General features: G+C 37.9%; 1 protein-coding gene across 4 annotated transcripts in view; it reads right to left on the bottom strand.

The window, feature by feature from the left end:
- GABRB2 (gamma-aminobutyric acid type A receptor subunit beta2) overlaps positions 1–21,944 on the bottom strand; it is a 195,934-nt gene that overhangs the window by 111,625 nt on the left and 62,365 nt on the right. For all 4 annotated transcript variants that reach the window (XM_070414478.1, XM_070414476.1, XM_070414477.1 and 1 more), the window contains one exon: positions 15,451–15,671. In XM_070414478.1, coding sequence (XP_070270579.1) covers positions 15,451–15,671 — 221 coding nt within the window. The remainder of the gene's footprint in view (positions 1–15,450; positions 15,672–21,944) is intronic.

Here is a 21,944-nt window from a genome sequence, read left to right as displayed (position 1 = left end):
TCTGTCAGGGAGGAGGAAGGCAGGGGCGAACCGTGGCACAGGCTGGTGTCGGTGGCAGCCTGCACTTTCTGGTTCACTAAAGCAGCCTCTCTCTTTAATGCTCAGGAACTGAAGCCAATGCCTAAGCCCTTCGCAGCCTCAGCCCACCTTTGCTAATTTGACTGGCAATGGATTTTAGCTCAATCAAACACACAATAACTTGAGGAGTTGCTAAATGTAATTAAATAGCTAAAGAGTTGTAAAGCAACCTATAAACATTAAAGCATTTCAAGGCATGCTTAATGACAACAAGCTCTCGGTAAAGCTATATTTCTGTCAGGTAATTATTAACAAAACCATTAATAAAGACTGTCCTCAGAGCACTGGGATGCAGCATTACCTGTTGGTTATAATGTTCACGCTCGAAGTTCGCATTAGTTAAGGCATTTGTGGTGGTGTAACATTATAATGTCACTAATGAGTAATTCTTTCTAGAGCCGCTATTGTTAAGTGATTGAGATGTGTTGTACCGCTGGGACACATCTGATTCTGTATTTGCTTCCTCAGTAGCCTTCTGTCCTCCTCAATTCCTTACCCCCACGTGAAAGCATATTAGACTGTCATTTCCTGACAGGAAAAGCAATAGATTCATAATTACCAAATGTACACTATCTGTGAGAAAAAGACAATGCAATAAGCTAATGTCTGCTAATTCTCATTAGCCTACTCTTAGTATGTTAAAGATAAAATACGATTTTTGAGTTGGGTAGTATATAAATGTATAAACTTAAAATTTGCAAGTTTATCATAACTTGGTCAATGACTTTATAATTATACCTGAATGACAATAAAGGAGTTGACCAATATTAATCAATCCACAGAGTGCCTATATCCTGCAGGGCGCTTGCTAAGCCCTGGAGAATATATTTCATTAAATTATTAAGATGTGTTTGTGGGCCTTGAGAACCTTAACAGCAAAGCTTAGATACGAGATAAACTGATCTGAGAAGCAATGAGCATTGTAACCTTTGATACATTTTTTAACCTCTTTGAGCCTCAATAATAACAGCATGACAATACTAAGGGCATTTACCTCTTAGTATGAATGTAAGGACTGAAACAATACATAAATATTGTTTAGCATGGAATAGGCATTCCGACAAACTTTAGCTCTGAATATAAAAAATTATGCTGATTTATGTTTATTATTAGGCATATGTGTTAGATATAAATAATTTGTGTAATAAAAACTCCAAACAGGAATAGGATTGGAAGATGGGCAGTCACTGCACAGAAAAAAAGCTCTCAGCAGGTGACGGAGGATGGGCAAGATTTTGCCAAATGGAGTGTAGCTGGGAGGGTTTTCCAGCCAGCATGGAGCATGTGCCCAGAGCCAGAGCATGTGACCACTGCCAGGGCTCACAGGTAAAATGGACAGAGCACTGTGAGTGGGAAGCAAGTTTGTTAAGATTTATACCTGGTGAAAAGCTGAATGAAAACAAGCAGCAATTGACCTTAAGTTCTAAGCAAACCAACTTATACTTTAATCCACTGAAAATTGCAGAGGGTGATATGACATAATAAGTGCTGATATCAGGTACTTAAGTCTGATTGAGAGCTCCAAACTCAGATGCCTAGAGCATCAAGGTTACGACTTCCATAGTATATGGAGTAGCCTCAACATAGGAGAGCAGAAAATGGTGGAGATTGTGGTGAATTAGGGGAAGCATACCCTTTCTGAATAAGGTATCAATTTCCAGCTTAGCCAGGTGGAAAATAAAAGCTTGTGCTTCTGATCTTTGGATTTAAAAAAAAAAAGTTAATTAGAAAGTGTACATTTTACAATGAAATGTCCTAATTTTTTATTTTTATTTTTTTTTCTGAAATTCATTGGGGTGACACTGGTTAATAGGATCATATAGGTTTCCAGTGTACACCTCTATGATACATGATCTGTATATTGCACTGTGTGCCCACCACCCGAAGTCAAATCATCTTCTGTCACCATATGTTGTGCCCTCTTTACCCTCCACTACCCCTCTGAAACTCTTCCCTTTGGTAACTACCATACTGTTGTTGTCTGTGTCTATGAGTTCCAGTTTTATATCCCACATATGAGTGAAATCAAATAGCCTAATTTTTTGAAGTGCTGGGTTGGTCACACACAATAAATACTTCCATGACTTGCATCCAGCCCCAGCCCCAGCCCCAGCCACAGTGGATGTGTGAGTCTGTGGCACTGGCTGAGAGATATGAGTTGTAGAAGAATGAAATGATAACAACCTTCCATGGATATTGGTCTGTTCCTTGCTCTTCTTTATATGAATGTAAGAGTATGTTGAAATTAGACAAATACAATTTACACTGATGAGCTCGTTCCATTTTTGGAGTGAAATACTTCTTTTCAAGTCAGATGGACACATGTATGAGATGCAAGGAACACTCAGCTATGGGAGAACGCGGCTTTTCAGAGATGTCACAGAGAGTGCACAGGCCCTCTCCCGTTCACACGCATAAGTCAGAGGCACGCTCTCTAGAGGCCCATTTGGATATGTCACCAAATCTACAGAAGGGCGCATACTTTTTAACTCTTTATTGAAATACTTTGCTTCTAAAACTTTTTATTGAAACATAAGTCCAGAAAAGTGCTCAATTTCTAAGTGTGTAGCTTAATCAATGTGGGGGGATGATCCCTGAGTCACAGAAGCGGGTGAAGAGGTGGAGTGTTTCTCCTCCTCCTCCTACGTGTTGAGAAGGTCTTCAGGGAAAATCTAGCCAATGTTTCTCCATCCATGTCAGTATATATTAACAAAGTGGAGGTGTAACACGCAAGGTGTTGAAGGAAAATCACTTTTACTAATTTATACGGAGTTTCCAGCAATTCTTTGACGGATACCACCTTTGGCCATAAGAAAATCATACGAATTATGCTTATTATTATTTCTGCTAATTGGCCATTCCCCACTAATTTCTGATTATCAACCACTAAACCTTTCTTGGCTTTATTAAAATAGTTCTTAAAAATATTTTCTTGGTATATTAACAAATTATTTCCAATCAGAAGAACTTTGCAGGATGTTTTTCTGTCAATATTTAAATATTAAAAAAAATTATAAGTTAATAATTTACAAGGTGGGGCCAAAGAAGGTTTACAGTTGTTCATGTAGGAAATAATACAATAACTGATATATAATAATACAAGAATAACCTTTCGTGTACTCACAACTGTAAACTTACTTTTGCCCCATACTGTATTTATTTTCCTACATGATTAAGTAAAAGTGTTATTCATCTATTTGTCAGTATCCATGAAAAAAGGGTTACATTTCCCAGAAATGGTTATTGATTTCTGAAGAACCTATGCCAAGTCTCTAAATGCTTCATATTTATTTATTATGATTTATTACTGAAGTGTCTCAACCATCTTTTCCTGTCTCTGTAACATGGTATTTTAAAATAAAGATTCCCAATGCAAAAATTTACCAAATATTAGGGAAATGCATTATGAATTTAGGCAGGAAGTACACCCAGATTTCCTTTGGAAATGAGAAAAATTCAATGTTACCTTTACCAAAAAAATGCTTATATATTATTTTATCAACGAATTCTTGGTAGTCAAGATATAAGAAGATTTTTAGTATAATGATAAATGCTATTAGTCTAAGAACTCAAAAATTTAAAATTGTATTCTAAGTCATAAAATGGATGAGTACATGCAATGCACATTTGACCATACACTCACCTAAAGTGGCTTCCCTTGCCCTGAAGTCCAACCTTCCAGATCTTACCCAAAACACCCTTCTTTCCTCGCTAACATACTTCCCAAGCACAGTCCGTACTGCAGCCACCCTAAGATTCTTTTACCTACTTTCCCCTCCACTTCCACTGTTCACACATGCTGTTCCCTTGACCTGGAATTCCCTTCTCTCTGTTTTTCCGCATACTCTGTTTCACCAGGTTAACCCTACATCTTCACTCGGTCTCAGTTTACATGTTACTGTCCCCTACACACACACACACACACACACACACACACACACACCCCAAGCTTATTACTTGGAAAACTTTTTTTTCACTTCTTGATCTAATAGAAACTAGGTGCTTCACGTGCTCCCTGAAGGCAGCTTAGATATTATAGCCAATTTACAAAGGCGGCAAGAGCGGTCCAGTGAAATTGGATGACGTCGGAATTCATGATTTTTTCCTATACCAGAGGATCTACAGTTAAGAAAGCAAATCACTCACCCCTAGTCTACCTTAGAACATGAAGACTAAATTTTGCCAGTTATAAGAAGTCATGTTTTAGATAGAAAAGTAAAAGTGGTAATGCAGAGTAACTGTGATTAATTTCAGGAGTCACATAGACTTCAATTCAATATTCAACTCTGCCAATGCCAGCTGTGTGACTGTAGGCACATTACGTAACCTTTCTGAGGATCGCTTTTCTCTTGTATAAAAACACCTACTTCTTGGAGTTAAAGCTTAAAAGCATTTAGTACAGTAGGCCTGGCACAAAAATAACTACTCAATAAATGTGGATTTAAATGCTTGAAAGAGCCACTGAACTAATGAAAAAAGTAAAGGAACATGGCAATAAAATATCATGAGCAAAAGTATACGCTTTGTATCAATCTGAAAAAGTACTTACAGTGATACATCTAACCTGTGTAGAATCTTCTACAACCAGAACACGGAGGCAGCCATTCAGCTGGCCGGTGGCCACATGGAAAGCTTAATGGGAAGGAAACCGTGCTGTCCGCTGCGGGGGAATTTTAACCAACAGTACTGGAGCTCTCCCATCAGCAGACAGACAAAGGAGTGTGTGCCCATTCCCAGTGCTGAGCAATCTGCCTGCCCCACAGGCAGGCGTCACTGTGCTGGGGACCCTGGGAATCCATGGGTGGGAGCCACTCAGTGACCATTATCTGGGCCAGAAGGCAGAGAATTCCCAGCCACTGGCACTCATTGTTCGACCCTGCCATCACATCTGTTTATCATTCCTCTCTTCTTATTTTTTTAAGATTTTTAAAAAAAATTTATCTTTATTGTCGAAAGTATTACAGATGCCTCCTTTTTGATCTTGGAGTCCCCCTCCAGCCCTGTGTCTTGTTTCCCATCTGCTCACGCAGATGGTGTTCTCCAGAGAAGTCAAGAAGTCTGGTGCCCCGACCCCCTCTCGATTCAGTTGGTTCTCTTCACCACAGAGCATGGAGGAAGATAAACGCGGGATGGGAAGCCGTATTTTGAAGCACAGAAGGGCATGGCTCATGTAAGGAAAGCATTCATGCGCAGTGTCTGGTTAGAAGAGAGGGCTGTAGACCCTGACGTTCTCCTGAACAAAACCCTGCCTGCCCAGCTGAAGGCACCTGGCACACAGAATTAAACCCTCCCCTGCCCTTCCCCCACTTGCTACTGGGTCACAACAGGCAGCAACTAAGGCAATGGTTTCTTGTAAACTTGGCTCCCTGTATATTTTAGTCTTTTCTATCCATCCTATGGAAACGGAAAGCTCAAAGGGCTCAGTAACTTATTGAGATTAAAGAAGGTTGTTACTGAATGACAGTAACTTGATTTTACACAATTTTAAAATACTGCAAGAGAGAAAACTGAGCCAAGCACCTCACTTATGATGGAAAAAAAACAAAACCCTGAGCATCCATTGAAAAGAACAAAATCACAAAGCAAAAGTCACCCAGAAATATGGCCTCTGGATCTAAGAGGCCTGAGAGCTTTGCAACAAAATAAACTCTAAATTAAAACCTATCTGGTAACAGACTAAATTCAGCCATTTAGGTGATTTCAGAATCTGAAGTTTTCTCAACCTGAAATGACTGAGAATCTATATTATTTAGAATGCCTCCTCTCACAGCAAAACACTGTTTTTCTTATGCACAGAATTTAGAAGTTCATTTTCATTATGGTGTTCATTTTCCCCTCTTTTCTTTCAATGCATATCCCTTCTCAGCCCCTGGCCACCCATGCAGGGGACATACATTTTTCCTTCTCATAAGTAACTCCACCCATGATCAAATAAAAAACAGACCTATGCTTGGCTCAACCCCTCATCAGGGGATGACTAAGTACAGAGAGACTGAGTAACTTAATAACATTTGTGTAGCAGCAAAATATACAATTCAGTCACATATTAAATTAGCTAAGAAAGAGCCCACTGGGTGGAGGCAGTGTTTCTCATCATCACACTATCAGCCTCTTTTACATGGATATAAGACTGACTGTTTTGTTGTTTAAATCTAACTTCCCAAGTGAAGAAATCAACCCATGATTCCAGCCAAAGGGGCTAAATACTCATGATTTGGGAAAATACTGTCTGATCAAAGTAAGTGTTTCTTTTCCCCACACAGTAGTCAACCTCTGTTCTTCCACTGCCTGCCTTGTTTTCTATTACATAACACAGAAAACACACATGTGTGCATGCATCTGAACACACACACACACACACACACTCAAGGACAGACAGGAAAGAACAACATAAGAGACAAGCTTAATGCTAAGCAAAGAATATGATATCTCTGACCTGCAATTCATGGACATGAGAAGCCATACACATTTTTAGTCATAAAACACTGGATTATCATGAATAAAAAAAGAACCCCCCCCCCCCCATCTCCCTGGTAGTAAATTTTCTGTGGCGTGTGTCTGAAAAGCACTCGCTCTTATTAGGAAGTGTTTTCTCCTTGACTCATTCTGGGGCAGAAGGCTAAAGTGGGTCACCTGCATTCCACCTGGATTTGGTTCTCTGCACCCTCACGTCTCTGACTTTTAAAATACCACACTGACTACAAATGAAAAGGCAGCACAAGAAAACACCACGCCAGTGGAAATTTCTACACAGTCAACTCATATTTGTATGTAAGGTGCAATTTGCAAAGCTGGGTTCCTGACAACAGCTGGTCTTTGTTTTCAAAACGCCTCCCTATCACCTGCTGAAATTGATATCACCTCAGGCAGGGTCTCACGGTTGGTACAGCTCTTCCCACGTAGAAAGAGAAATGCACTAGTAGGTAGGACAATCCATTTTTCCCATCTCATCCAAACATAGTGACCTTTGATAACTGAATTCTAAATGATATCAATATCATTCTATGCTTCTCTTTCTACTCCTCTAATTTACTTCGGGATGCAAATCCATGGTTTAAAAATGTTAGGTGTGATTTTGCATGAGATACCTGCATGGACACAGCATGTTATATCAATCTGAAACAAACCCTAGGACCACAGGTCCCATTTGCCTGATAAACAGAGACAGGTAGTTGGATTGATGAAATAAGAAGTGCTCTGAATAAATCACAATTACACCTTCATTTATCGATATATTCATTTGACAAATACCTTTTCTATTATTTTTTTCATTGATTCGCTGGGACAGGTTCTGCTCAAGAGGTCTCCGCTCTCAGGGAGCTTATATTCTAGTGGAGAGAGGCCAGTAAGAGCAGTAAAGCAGTAAATAATGTAGTCAGTTATAAAGAACATAAAATGCAATAATGTGAGAGAAGAGACAGAGCTCTGGGTGAAGCAAGTGATACTTATCTTCCTTCCTGGTTCATATGAGTTTGTGCTGCTCTTAGGACCACTGCCCTTCTGTCCTTTCTAACCAGACACTCGCTTCCCAGATTGCTGCTGTCCATCTTCAGAAATAACGTCTCGGGTCAGATGTCACCTGCTGAAGTAGGACTCCACATTCCTCTCCTAGGCGCTCCTTGTCAGATCATTCATTTTGTTTAATTTCCTTCATAGAATTCATCATCATTTTTGGGCCTCATATTTGCTATTAAATGTCCTTTTGGCTGGTGGTTTATATGTTTCCTTCATTGAGTATGAGCTTCTGGAGGTAGGGACAATGTCTGGCTTAGTCACGCCTGCAACCCTTCCCCCCTATGTAGAGCAAGAAGACCTGCTCAATCAGAACTTGACTGGATAGGTCAATGCATAAATGAAAGAAAGGTTCAGCAATTCACTTTACTACAATGGCCCTGTGTCATTAAAAGTAAATGAGAGCTACTAGTATGTTCTCAGGCTTCCTTTTGGAACACTACACAGACATTCCCAATATTAGGTCATCAAAATGAATAACTGCATGAAGCCATTAGTCTCATAAAAAGTCTGAGTATGTCTATGTCTGCTCTGCCAACTCCCAGTCCATGCGCTTGGTCATTTCTCTGCATTAAACACAAAGGACATGGGCTTTGGAGTCAAATAGATTTGGATTATTCAATTCCCAGCTTTGACACGTGTGGATATGCTGCTTTGAATGAGTTAGTGAATTTGTTTAAGCTTCAGTTTCCTTTTTCTTTTTGAAAAAGGAAGATGCCATGGATGCACAGTACATGCTGCACAGAGTGTACCCAATTGATTCTATTATAATTATCTTAGTAACTACAGTAATGACCATAACCACAACAAACGTTATTATTTACTGCGTACCTACTGTGTGCCAGCTACTTTACATGGGTCACCTTATTTAATTCTGACCACATTCTTATCAGTTAAACGGCATTAGTATTTTCAATCTAGAGTTGTTAGGTTAATTTTTTCAAAATGCACAAAGCTTATAAGGACAAATTACAGAACTTGGCTCCTGTCTACTATCCTATCCAACTTCTCATCTCTCTATTACCTATATTCTTCCCCCATTGACCTCCAAGCTTTGAATATCACAACTGCCTCTGTGTCAACCTAGTACCGTGCTGATACACAATAAGGATTTATCACCAAGCAGTATTATCCATGCTAATCATGATGGGAAACAGGTCAAAGTTAGATACACATAGCAATCTTAATGATAGCAATTAATCTACAAACAACATGCCATGTGCCAAACACTTTATTAAATGCTTTATAAGTATTCCTTCATTTACCTCCCCCTTCCCTGATCCCCATCCCCACCCCCACCCCAGGAATCCTACAAGGTAGGTACTATGAAGCTCTATATTACTGATGAGGGGAGTTGAAGCTCAGAAGAGTGGAGCAAAGCTAGTTAATGATGGAGGAAGGCCCTGAAGCAAGTCAGTCAGATTCCACACCCATGCTCTTAACACTGCTCTACTGCTCCTCCACTGGTTTTCTGTTCTGTGGCCTCACTATGCAAATATCTAAATCAGCGGTTCTCAACCTGTGGGTCACGACCCCTTTGAGGGTCGAAGGACCCTTTCACAGGGGTCGCCTAAGACCATCGGAAAACACATATATAATTACATATTGTTTTTGTGATAGCAACGAACATAATTTTATGGTTGGGGGTCACCACAACATGAGGAACTGTATTAAAGGGTCGCGGCATTAGGAAGGTTGAGAGCCACTGAAAATGCACTGATGCCTCCTAGTATTCTGATGGCTAAAGAAGTTTTAGCTTTTATTCTGGTATTTTCAGTAATTTCCCTTAGTTGTCGGCTTGTTACAGTGGCTAAAATATAAAGTCCTAATTACTGTCTCTTTTATGGCTAATGGGAACAATCCAACACAGAATTAGTATTTTTCTCCAAGGACTTACAGCCATTGAGCATTTTATTGCCTTTTATTCTGCCCATAAGAGTGCAGAGAATGGGCTGCCTCTGATAAGCAAAATAGCTTGAGCATTTCATCATATGGCGAATGTGATTTGAGTCATTAGCCTATTGTATTGGTCTGGTTTCCAAAGGAAGACACTTTACTTGTTACCTCCAGAATAAAGAGGTAAGAGTGGGCTAGAAAGCCCCCCTTATCACCCATTTAGCAAATCAGGTAATTAAAACTTTTACCAAAAGCTAACAAAAAATTTGGGGAGGTGATTTCCATAGGTCAGCTAATTTTTTCTCTCCTCCTTTTCTTCTCTCCCCATGGGAAATAAGGCTGAAATATACCCCGGGAAAAGAAATCTATTTTCTTGTTCTAGAAAATAAAGAGATTTCTTCAGTGTATTCTGGATCTTCCCCAATAGTCTGGTGGATGAAGGAACTTTTCCAGTTGTGTGAAAGTTAGAGGCATGGCTAACGGCAGACAAGGCCCAATTTAGTGTGGACAACACTGTACTCATTCTTTGGGCCTACAACTTAAGATCCGTATCTTTATTGGGAATGCAGCTGGTTTCTTCCCTGGAGTCTCTGACCATTCACTTTTTCTGCATTGGTCCTTTCACACCTTGGATATCAGAGCTGCCACATAAGCTGTCATTTGAAATAAATCTATGGACATGAGGACAACTAGAGACCCACCTAGCTGTTAGGCCTACTGACTACTGAAAGGAAATGAGTCAGCAATATTGAAGAAAATAGAAGATGGGCAGACTTTCTTTTCCTCTTTAAATGTTTTCATCTAAAAGTCATGCAGAATTTGGCAACGGAGAGAGTCCTGGATTATTTCCCAGGGCTGCTAAATACAGGCCACTTCCATTTCTGAGGTCTGGGAGTTTGAGATTCTACTCTGTCCTTTGTCATTAATTGTGATGTTAGGCACAATCTTTCCCCTCTCTGACACCCCTCCCCCCGTATTCTCTTCTATAAAAAGGAGGAGATGAGCCCTGGCCGGTGTGGCTCACTTGGCTGGAGCATTGTCCTATGAAGCTTTGATTCCTGGTCAAGGCACATAGCACACAAGTTGTGAGCTCTGTCCTTAGTTGGGTGTGTGTAGGAGGCAACCGATTGATGTTTCTCTCTGATATCAATTTTTTTCTCTCTCTTCCTCTCTAAAATCATTTTTCTTTTTTAAAAAAAGAGATGAACTTGAAGATGTCAAAAGTTACTTCTAAATGCATTTTTTTAAAAATCTAAGTCATTTTATCTTATCGGGAAAATGATGGGCAAAAAATGTTCTTTGAAAAATTGCTGACAGCTCTTTAAAGAGGATGTATTTTATAAAACTATATTATATGCATCTTCTCCCCCAGAGGTGGAGATACGTGAAGGTGATTTTTCCCGCTTAGGAGAATGGAGAAAATCTGGAGAACAGGGTTGCATGTCTAAAAAAAAAATACCTGTTTTCTGCTTGAAAAAATACATTCACTGAAAATCTCTGTGAAAATAAATTAAACCAAAGAGAAAATCTGAGTCAAAAAGTGATATGTTAATGTTTGATAGGCTACATTTCCATGGGGAATGGCTGCTCAGGTATTCGCTTGCCTAACATCCTGTGGTAAAGCTTCAGGAGTAGCAGAGGAAGATAAAATTAATAATCCTGCTTGTCTAAATTCATTACAGGCTAACGTTATCCTTTGCCATTTTCCCAATGACAGAACATGCATAGCAGGAGGTGGCTGAATTGCCTTCTGCTTCCTGCTGAATCTTTCTTCAAGAATGTGAACCTTTAATCAGAAGTGACATGTTTCTGATCTAATGTTACATATGGGAGGTATACAGATATAGGAAGTCAAGGGCTCCCCCCTCACACCAAATGACAAAGAGCTATTTTTAGATAGGTCAGCGACTACTGAAAGAGTAAGGAAGTCATTTTGTCCACAAGAAATGTCCTAGTAATATCCACATCAGTACATCTCCTGGGCCATTTATTGAACCAATGAGACTACAAATTACAACAGCACAACTGTAAGATTATAAATTGTGCCACGAATAGCTTTGTTGCTAAAATATTAAGTAACTTTTAAATAGTAGTCCTGCATTTTATTACAACCACATATCGTGCCTTATCTCAAAACCATAAGCCATATCCTATATTAAATAAAAAAATTATATCCCAAATATGTGTTATAACAGTTAAAGACTCATAGTGAGAAGGGATGTATTCACATGGCAAGCATATTTATAAATACACTAGAGGCCCGGTGCACGAGATTCGTGCACTTGGGGGAGGGGTGTCCCTCAGCCTGGCCTGCATACTCTCGTAGTCCAGGAACCCTTGGGGGATGTCCAACTGATGGCTTAGCCGGCAGTCGGACATCCTTAGCGCTGTGGTGGAGGCGGGAGAGGCTCCTGCCGCGCTGCGTTTGCCAGCCGTGAAACTGGCTTCTGGGCTTCTGGCTGAGCGGCACTCCCCCTGTGGGAGCACACTGACCACCAGGGGGCAGCTCTTGCATTGAGCGTCTGCCCCCTGGTGGTCAGTGCACGTCATAGCGACCGGTCATTCTGCCATTCGGTCGATTTGCATATTACCCTTTTATTATATAGGATTCATTATTAAAGAAAAAATTAAAGAAAAATAATGTGGATTCTTTTTATGAAAAGCTACCTATATGCTTTTTGTACTAGGAAAAATACCTGCAAGAGTATATAGCAAGGTACAGAATAATGATTAATTCTGAGTGGTAAAAATGAAGGGTAATTTTATTCATAACTTATCTGAATTTTCTAAATTTTCAATATTAAATATGCATCATCTCATCATAGAAAAGGAGTTTTGTTTTAATTGTGTTTGTTGAAGATTTTTTAATGTGATAACATGCTTATGATATAATGTTAGTCACTTTCCATAAATAATATACAGTCCATTTGGGTTCAGAGTCTAAGTTTTAATAAAAATATACATTGTTATGCTCATAAGAGATGTCAAAGTTGACAATTCAGGCTTTTTTGCTTACCTGAATGCTATGATTTTTGTTTTTGCTTTCCTAACTAATAAGATTTTTTTTCAAGGAGATAAATGCAATTTCTGAAGCACTAAAATATTATATAAAGCGTTGCAAGCCATATGCATAATGAAGTAGAAGTCCTAAAAATATTTACGCCACACATTAGAAAAATTGCATGAATATGGGATTTGGGGAGCTAGAATAAAACTTAGAACTGATTTACGTAAGAACCACTAATTTTAAGACTAGAATAGGATGCAGGTCTCCTGATTCTCTGTCCAATGCAATTATTCATTACCTTTTTGAAAACTAACAAATATCTTCCTTTTTCAAAGTCAATAATGATCTGATTTATATCTATGTAACATTATTCGTGATGTCATGTAAATAACAGATTAAACCTGATTTTTTACCTGCTAGTACTTTTGCTGGGTTCATTAACAAAAACAAAACAAAAACCACAAAAGAAACAAACAATAACAACAACCACCTATATTTTTATGTGTCATTTTTCCTCAAAGTGTTCTGAAAATAATTTGACTGGACCAATTTTATTTTAAAATAAAAGACAGTTGACCTGTTTGAAATACTTGCTTTATAAATGGCTAGGAATTCTTCAGTCTAGTGAACTGAAAAGTCCTTTGTCACCAACTACAGCTAGGTTATTCCCAAGAAAATATTCTTCCCATTTCAGCCATATCTCTTGAAAGAAATTTCTAAATAGGACCATAAAAGACAGGAGGTATTTGATTTTAAGATCAAATTGGTACAACTGAACTATCAACCAGCCAAGAGTGAAGGGAGAATCTATATTCAAGAGTTTCATGATTATTTAGCCACGAGTTATAAATTTAAGTTTCAAAAAAGCATTATTCATAACTTGTAAAAATTATTTCTGTATCCTGTAGATCTTCAAATCAGTTGAGAAAATGGAAGAGTGATAACACATGATGAGAATAAAAGGAAAGGCTTGGTTTAAGGGAAACCATACAATGTTTTTGAAATGGAAATGACAGAGTTCATGCCACAAATATAAGATACATTTCATACTAGGCTATCAATAATAGAGACTAACCGGGGTGGGAGGTAGGTAAATAGGAAGAGAGGCCACATAGAACTGAATCAACCATGGCAGTGGCAATTTCAATTGAATTTCTTTTATTTATTTCTCACAAATGAACCTCCTAGAGCTGAGAAAAGAATGTGTGATCTGCATTCAATTTCTAGCCAGGAAACAAATTGTTCTGTCTATCAGTAGAAACTGGAATGGGACTTTTATAAATTCCCTGAAAAACCTTATCAATTTCAAATTCAGAATTAATAATACAACCGATAAGACCATCACAATTCAGAGCCTTCTCTGTGTAGAAGTCCTAATTCTACACATGCCAGGTGTCTTTAGGAGCCTGCCTACTTGCCAGCAGCCCTTATTGGGAGTGGGGAGGGGAGAATGATGACTTCCTCTTGTTGTGAGTCTGAGCTACAGCTCTTATGTTCAGTGCCTCCTAATGATAAGAATGAACAATCATCAGTTTTCTTTGTCTGATTATTGGCTTAGCAATAGAAAGAAGACATTTATCATCTATATTGGTCCTCTCTTTTCCCTCTCAATTCCAAAGACATGGTGATTGCTTATTTCTCATCTATTCAGCGTTGCATCGGTGCATTTACAATGTGTTGACAACCTTGACCAGGTTTGTCTAGAGTGCAGGTAAAGACTGAAATGAGACATTTATAAATTTCCAATTCATCTCTTTACCTTCAGAGGCTAACACAGGATACAAACATGCTCTCTCCCTGCTTCATACTTTCCCTTTCTCCACAGTCAAAGGTCATTTTCTCTACAGACATGATACAGAAGCCAGTTTAAAAGGATCCAGACAACGTATTCGTCTGGCATGCTGAACAGAGTAGGTAATGAAAACGAGATATCCCAGGTAAGAAACATGTTTCAGTGAGAGTTATCCCAGTGTATTGGCTAAGAGCTCTGGCTCTGAACTGGGAAGTGTTTGAATCCCATCCTCACAGTTTACTCTCTTCGTGATCTTAGCAAGTGGCATCAGCCTCAGTTTCTTTATTTGAAAATAAAGATTGTAACAGTTTCTAACTTATGAGGTTGTTGTAAAAATTGACTATATTAATGTATGGATAGTACTTAGCTGACTTCTAACAAGTGTTCATGAAATAATACGACTATTATCATCGTCATTACTATGGTAAAGTAACTACATATTTATGGAAAATGGAATAGATCAAAGACAACTGAACATTTCGAATTCAGAGTTTCTTGTACTATAATGCAGAGGAATTCTTTATACTGTATTTTTTTCTTCCTTTTTAAAGAAACTATTTGTTTTAATGCAAATCAAACTTTAAAAGAAGAAATTGTCTTATTTTACAATTTAGCCTCATCCAAACAGCAGAACCTCACCATTCTCTTCTGACGAAAGGCACATTTAATAGTGTAAGTTCATTAATAATAAGTCTAAGATCATGACTTTATCTGCAAGTCTGACTCCTCGTTGGAGGGTGAGAGGACGCAGAAAGCCTTCCTGTCACCAGAGGACCAGGCCCGGTTCCTGCAGCTCAGGAGCAACTAACAAGACCGCATCTGCCACATTCAAACACGCGTTAGGCATTCACGATTGTTTTTCTCCACTTTAAGGAAACTCTATGTCTCAGCTATTTTGGCATTGTTTATCCCTGCTCCTTAAAGAAAGCAGCTTTAGGATCAGCAGCTGATATAATTCAGAAAAACGCTTAGTCTTAGCTGTGGCTAAGTCCCTCTGTAAGCAAGCTCCCTGAGCTATCAGATGTCTGCGGGGTAGGAGGTTTAACTGCTTCGTGGGAGGCTTGGCGGAGGAGTAAGGAAAACAGCACAAACACGTTCCCCTCGGACAGAAAGCAGTAACCACTTGGTTCAGGAAAAGCCCCATTCTGCAATGCGCACTACAGACCTGAGGCCGTAGAGGACAGTGCCGTCGGGATGCAGGCGGATCATGCGGTTCTTGACGGTCACGCCGTGCACGAACGACTTCTTGTCATTCAGGAAGTAGGTGTCAGGCACCCAGAGCTGGTCTGCGACGCGGTTGTCCAGAGTTAAGTTTAAAGGTATGACATTATACGACAGCCTCTTATCTCTCCAGGCTTGTTGAAAATACATTGTCAACGTATAATCCTGTAAAAGTGAGCAGAAAGTACGCTTATTTTGTACCCAAGAGGACTTGGGAGAAAGGCAAACATTTCTGTATTCATAAGAAAGGAAAATATATACAGCCATACAGCATCCATACACTATTCACATACACTATTCACATAAATAGGCAAATATTAATGTACTAGACACATTCTGACTGAGACCTACTGTGTGTCAGGCACCATGGTAGGAACTATAAATACAGAAGTGAAGAGAGCATATCCTCATAAAATTTATTACACATTACCCAGGAAGAGAAGTGGTACGCAATAATTACTTCATAATTAATTTGTCTTTCCTAAAGTGGGGTATACAGGATTGTTTTAGGTGAGACAAAACACTTCTAAAAAGTGGTTAATTTATCATAGTAGTAATAGTAAGTTCGTCGATGAAAATCCTAACTGGTCTCATGAAGGTGAGTTTCCCAGGAGAGGTGACATTTACACTGAAACTCATGTGGCTTCCCAGATAATAAACAATATCCTCTCAAACACTATTTCGTGAGAACTTTAATCCCAGGATTATGAATCAGCAGGCTGGGCTCTTCGCTGCTGAGGAAGCGAGTTGTCACAAAGGGAACAGCGGCCTTAGAGTCTCAGTGCCAGCATTTCTCCACTGTGTCTAGGATGGAGATTTATACCGTTTCTTTTCACTTCAGTTCCATTAGCTCTAAATGGGGGTTTTAATACATGCCTGAACAAACCAGAAGATTATGATGACAATGAAATGTATAATGCAAATGGAATGTGTAAACTACAAAGGCTATAGATTATGAATAAAGCATTTACATATATATTGTAACATGTTTTATGCATTAGAAGCCTTTGGGTCCACTGTAATTGCGCTCTCACCCTTATTTGGATGACTAAATGAAGGGCCAAATATTCATTTGAAAGGACAATTATCTTTCTATTTTAAAATCAGTTCATAATGCCCTAGTTGAGGGCTTAAAAGAACACCCTAGAATCATGTTTCTGCATACTTTTGTGGACAAAATATACACTTCAATCTCCTCGAAGTCTCTGAGTTTTTCCAACTCTTGTTGATATTTATATATCTTAATTTGGTTACATAATTTTTAAATATGACTTGTAACACATTATCTGCTTAAAAATATTGAACAATTTCCATAAGAAAAGCATAACCCCTCTGCCACGAAAAAAAAATTAAGTATTTTCCCTGGTTTCACAAATATACAAATTTTGATCTCATTCAAAATTCAGCTCGACCCTACTTCTGAATGAGTAGCTGTAGAATCAAACTTCTATTCTAACAAAAGGTATATGAATATCCTCAGGGTATATCAAATAACTGCAGGTAAGATTTCCTTTGGTGGATCACTGTAGTTCATGCTCTGGACGGTTCTGCAGCACTCTGCTTTAGTAAAAAAATCAGTCTGAGGCTCTCTAGAATAGCATCTTGATTTGTAAAAAAGCAACCTTGGAGACTTACGAATTATAAAACTAGAACACAGAAAAGAAACCAGATACGTTGTTTGCATGTGTCTATGTTACAAATAGCCTAAAATGTAGGATATAAATAAAATAAGCCATTTATGTTGTGCTTGAGAGGACACACTTAGTGATATCAAATTCTTGGAGATAAAGTGGAAAATGTGCTTATTATCTCTATTAGAAGATACTGCTACTTAAGCTTTGATAATAAGCCCTCTTAAGATATAGGGGAGATAATATTGTTTGGATGCTACTAGAATTTATCGTTCAGCTGAGCTGTGTTTGGACACAGGACATTGTATTCTCTTTTGGGCTAAATAAATGGAATATTGTGAAATCCTGTGTCATAGGCGAACCCCAGTTATTTGTCAGCAAGGCAATGCCTGCTAAGAAATGCTCCTAGACAGACCCTGGTGATTCTGCTGTCACATCAACTTTCATTTTATTTATTTTTAAGTGACACATCATGGCAATGTCAAGAATGAAAGAAACTCCTGAACCTAACTAACTGTTACTGGGCTTAAAAAGAGTGGTTCTGTGTTCCACCCTTTTTCCTAGGCCTCCACCCGCCCAAGATAAATCCTTTGAACATTTAACATAAATGTTCAAATCCTTTGAACATTTAACAACCCCACATTATGAAACTCGCCTCACATTTGGTTTATTCAAAGTGAAAAAGAGAAAAACAACACAAATAAACCACTTCTGGCTGCTCCACAATCCATGGCATCACAAAACAAGAAGGACTATGATAATGACAATTAAAAGCAATTCACTTTCAACTCCGAATAAGAGGGAATACGCACACTACAGGCTGTCTCACCCACTAATTACAACTAAACATCCTGGAAGGAATTTTTAAAAAACCACCTAAGGACTATGCAAAGTAAAAAATAGTAGTCAGATTGGGGAGCCAATTGAAATGTGAATAAAGACTATTTCAATGGTGAGTTTATTATTTGTTTTATTTTTCTCTCCCTCATATATCTCCTTAAAGTACTTAAAAGTAACACACCCACACACACACACACACACACACACACTCGCACCAAAAGCATAAATAAATACAGACATATACTATGTTCCTGGTTCAAAAAGTGAATCTTGTTAAGATGTCAATTCTCCCCAATTGGTCTATAAGTAAAATTCCATCAACATCCAAGCAGAATATTTTGTAGATATGCTGATTCTAAAAATCCATGCAAATGAAAGGGATGAGAAATAAAAACAACTCTAAAGGGGAAGAACAAAGTTGGAGGATTCACACTACTGGGTTTTGAGACATTATCAAGCTACACTAAGACAGTGTGGTAGTATGGTATTGATAGAAAAGTATGTCAATAAAATTGAAGAATAAAATTAACCCACACAAATAAGCTCAATATTTTCTGATAAAGACACAAAAGCAATATTGGAGAAAACACAATCTTCTTAACAAAAAGTCTGCATCAACTGGAACATCTATATCTACATAAATGAACAAATAAATATACAAACAAATAAATAAGAACCTCAACCTATAATTTATACCTTATACAAAAATTAATTCAAAATTAGTCAGAGACTTAAATGTAAAATATAAAACTTTTAGAAGAAAATATGGGAGAAATCCTCTATGACCTTGGGTTAGGCAAAAATTTCTTAGACATAAACTCGAAAGCGCAATAATAAGACAAAATATATAATTTGGGTATCAGCAACATTTTAAAGTTTTGCTACAGGAAAGACATTATTAAGCCAGTGAAAAGAAAAACCACAGACTGGGAGAAAATATTCACAAATCACATATCTGCCAAAGGACAGATTTCCAAATATCTAAATGTATAAAGAATTCTCAAAATTCAACAAACAATCCCATAAAAATAGGCAAAAGATGTGAGCAGACACTTAACCATTCAAGATATACAAATGGCAAATAAGCACTTGAAATGATGGAACACATCCTAGGTCAATAGGGAAAATCAAATTAAAAACTAAAATGAGATATTCCTATACCCCTATTAGAAAAGCTAAAATAAAAGCATTAGAAACCACTGACAATTACACGAGCTGGTGAAGATGCAGAACAATGGAGACTTACACATAGCAAGAGGGAGTACACAGTGTCAACCACTTGGAAAACAGTTTGACAGTTTCTTATAAAGTTAGCATACATTTGGCATATGAGCTAGGAATCCTACGGCTGTGGGGGAATCCTTGCAGCAGCTCTACAGTAATTGCCAAGCCTGGATGAACTTTCTTCAGCAGATGAAGAGATAAACAAACTGTGGTATGTCTATGAGTCAGAATACTACTCACCAATAACAAAGAACAAGCTATATATGCATCATCAATGGTTTTCAAATATAGAAAGTTAAGCAAGGGAAGCCGGATTCAAAAGGCTACATATTATATGATTCCATGAATAAAACATTCTGTAAAAGGTAAAACTTCATGGTCAAAGAACACATGAGTGATTCCCTGCATTTGGAGGTGTGGGAGAGGTTGACAACTTAGGCGCCAGCATGAGGGAACACTTTGGGGAACTAGAACCGCTCTGCATCTTAACTGCAATAGTACTTCATCGCTTCAGGCATTTGTCAAAACTCACAGAACTGTATCTGAGAGTGAGTGCATTTTTCTGTGTGTAAATAAAAAAAAAAAAGCAAACATTTAAAACTGCTTTTTAAAAATACAAGGTCTCCAAGGTCAAACACACCAGGCTCAAATCCTAGTGCTTCCATGTCCCTCTGTTGTGACCTTGGGTGAACCCTCTCAAGTCTCTGATCTGTTTCCAACTCAAAAGAACTAAAGCTAATTAACTTAGGAACTAGGGTTAACAACAATTGCTTTGTTATCTTGGAAGAAAAAAGTCGAGTGATGCTACAAAATAAGTCTCCCCCATTCATACTGGGGACATATGGCCCCATCAGGATGGGCTGAGATGACATCCACTGTATGGTAGAGGCTCCCAATTCTTCAATTATACAATGAGGCAACTGGATTAGGTGTCTTAAAGGCCATTTCTAGGAATAAAATAATTATATTACAGTAAATGCTTTGCTAATGTTGTGTTTAAATGTATCTCTTCATTTCAAAATTTTCTAAATGTGCAATATATTTGTTTTTTGCTGTCTTTGTAAATTGTTTTCTAATACCAAGGCTCAAACGTTTCTGGTGTCTTTGGCTTAGTGTTATTTAAAAAAAAGTACAAATTAATTCCTGTTTGTTTCTTATCTTTTTTAACTTTACTATTTTGTGAATTGCCTGTTACTACTCTTTAAATATTTTTCTGCTTGGTATTTACCTTCTAGTGGATATTTGGATGTAGGCAGTGATATTTTATTTTGCTATTATCTTTTAATATTTAATTTCATAGTTTGAAACAAAAAAATAGATTATGATGCCAAGGTATTTCTGTTTTTACACACACCACCACCCCCCACCCATGGGAGAAAAGACATTATATCTGATGTAGAAATTACCAACTAAATAAATATCATAGTAAAAGAGTAAGCAATAAGTACATTCTCAACATATTAAGTTGTCACCTCCTTGAGAACAAAGATGTTCCTTACTCCTGTGAATGCATACTTTCTGATAATTATAGAAACCATAATTGTCTGTTAAATGGTACAAAATTCCCTTGTGAACACTGGGGACTATGTAGAGGGGTCTCTAAACTGTGCATACCCTTTGCTCTGACATTTACATTCCTAGGGATATTTGTAGAAAATAATTAAGCAGTACATTTTGAGAGCTCTACCTTCAAATATTAGCACAAATCTCCTGCTTCTCTCTGTTTGCGATACTAACAATCTGGTTTAAGACACCATTATTCGTGAGTGATTATACTGCCACTGTTGCTTGTCTCTCTGTTTCTAACCCTTACCTTCCACACGGTAGCAGATATGTTAAGCAGATCATGTTTCCTTTGGTTAATATCACCCAAAGGCTATTCGTCACTCTTAGAATAAAGCACAAACGTATTTATTACATTCACCTTTCGAGTCCTACATGACCTGGACTCTACGTACCTCTTTGATCTCACCTCCCACCACCTCTTCTCTTCCCTCACCTCAACTCACTAAGCCCAACCACACTAGCCTTTTCCCTACTTTACCAATACTCCAAGCTCTTTAGTCTTACCAATTTTATCTGAACGCCTGACATACTGGAAAAGCTATGTCCCTAAGGATGGTCGGCTCTTCCTTGGGACTCAGAGCTTAACTCAAAGGTCAAACCAACTAAATGGGCCTTTCCCTGATCATCTTCCTCCCATCCCCAGCAGGCCCTATCACCCCCATTTTCTATTATGTTTATGGTACTATTTTTTTTTCTCAACTACTTGTATTCATTTATTGGCTTACTTTTTTTATTTTTTCTCTCTCCCAACTATAAGGTAAATTCCATGAAAATATGAAGCTTTCTCAAACTTGTTCATCACTGTATCCTCATGCCCAAAAGAGAGCTTAGCACATAATGGCAATATAAATCTATCTATTGAACCATGTGAAAGAATGAATGAAAGACAATGCAGAGATACTTATCTCACCCAAATACTTATTACTGTATTAGCAATAAAATAAAAATTAGTAAAGAGAATCAGCATGAAACTGAGTAAATAAAACACTACAAATACAGAATAGAATATATGCAGAAATTAAGATATCATTCTAAAAATATATATTGACATGAATAGATGTTCTCAGCACACTACTAATATTTTATATTATTATATATTATCTTTTTAAAAAGAATACTGTAAACAATATGCACAATATGATCCCATTTTAGAAATATATATTTATATACTGGAAAT

The sequence above is a fragment of the Myotis yumanensis genome, unplaced genomic scaffold (assembly GCF_028538775.1).
Source record: "Myotis yumanensis isolate MYYU_CA2020_CCGP unplaced genomic scaffold, mMyoYum1.0.hap1 SCAF_5, whole genome shotgun sequence".
Classification (NCBI taxonomy): domain Eukaryota; kingdom Metazoa; phylum Chordata; class Mammalia; order Chiroptera; family Vespertilionidae; genus Myotis; species Myotis yumanensis.
This window is presented reverse-complemented; position numbering and strand designations above follow the sequence as displayed.